General features: G+C 60.6%; 1 protein-coding gene across 1 annotated transcript in view; it reads right to left on the bottom strand.

The window, feature by feature from the left end:
• LOC116523614 (NACHT, LRR and PYD domains-containing protein 3-like) overlaps window positions 1–351 on the bottom strand; it is a gene marked incomplete at its 3' end in the record, with an annotated part of 8,224 nt that extends 7,873 nt beyond the window's left edge. Inside the window, 1 exon segment of the mRNA XM_032238730.1 lies at window positions 303–351. Coding sequence (XP_032094621.1) covers window positions 303–351 — 49 coding nt within the window.
• Window positions 352–1,017: the final 666 nt, after the last annotated feature.

Here is a 1,017-nt window from a genome sequence, read left to right on the forward strand (position 1 = left end):
TCTCTTTCTTTCTCTTTTTATTTCTCTCTCTCTCTCTCTCTCTCTCTCTCTCTTCTCTCAGGATGTGCTCTGCTGTTGCTGCCACTGCTGCTTTTGCTGGGTGCATCTTTGCAGTAGAACTCCTTGACGCGGCGCAGTTCCGTCATCTCTGCTGCCACTGCTGGCCAGCTTGTGAAGGCAGGCAAGCGGAAGGCCGCCTGGCAGGCAGGCAAGCATGTCGGGGCTGGTCGGCCGCAGGGAAGCAGCTAGCAGCCTACTCCCTTCCACACAGCCCTGTCATGCTTGCCTGCCTTCCACACTACTTTCCTGGCAGTCCCACATGGCCACTTGCCTTCCAAAGTTGGCGTCCATCATGGCCCGGCCAGTGGGTGGGCAGGCAGGCCCTTGGTGGAGACACAGCCGCTACTCTGGGGCTGAGAGAGGCAGCAGTGGTGGTGGTTTGGGGGAGAGCCGCCAGGCGGATGTCCTGGGGCTGCTGCACATATGCACTGCCTTCCCTCCCGGAGCACCACTGTCCCTCTCAGCCCCAGAGCAGTGACTGCATCTCCGTCAAGGGCTGCCTATCCACCCACTGGCCAGGCTGGATAGACGTCAACCTTGGAAAGCAAGCGGGCATGGGGGACCACTGGGAAGGCTGCGTGGAAGGCAGGCAAGCATGGCAGGGCTGCGGGGAAGGGAGTAGGCTGCTAGCTCCCTTCCCCATGGCCGGCCAGCCCTGACATGCTTGCCTGCCTTCACAAGCTGGCCATGGGGACACCAGGAAGGCCACATGGAAGGCAGGCAAGCATAGCAGAGCTGTGGGCCACAGAGAAGGGAGTAGGGGAGGCAGGCTGAGACAGTGGAAAGCAGAGACTGGATGGGGCAAGCGAGTGGCCACCAGGGGACCAGTTTATGGGCGTGGCCAGTCAGCAGTCCCTGCTGGTTCAGCAACCTAGGCCTAATGTCCACTAGCAGTTCTCTCGAACCAGTCTGAACTGGTAGGATTTCACCCCTGGTCTGAGCTCTGCGGGCACTTCT

Source organism: Thamnophis elegans, unplaced genomic scaffold (assembly GCF_009769535.1).
Source record: "Thamnophis elegans isolate rThaEle1 unplaced genomic scaffold, rThaEle1.pri scaffold_62_arrow_ctg1, whole genome shotgun sequence".
In the NCBI taxonomy this organism is placed as follows: domain Eukaryota; kingdom Metazoa; phylum Chordata; class Lepidosauria; order Squamata; family Colubridae; genus Thamnophis; species Thamnophis elegans.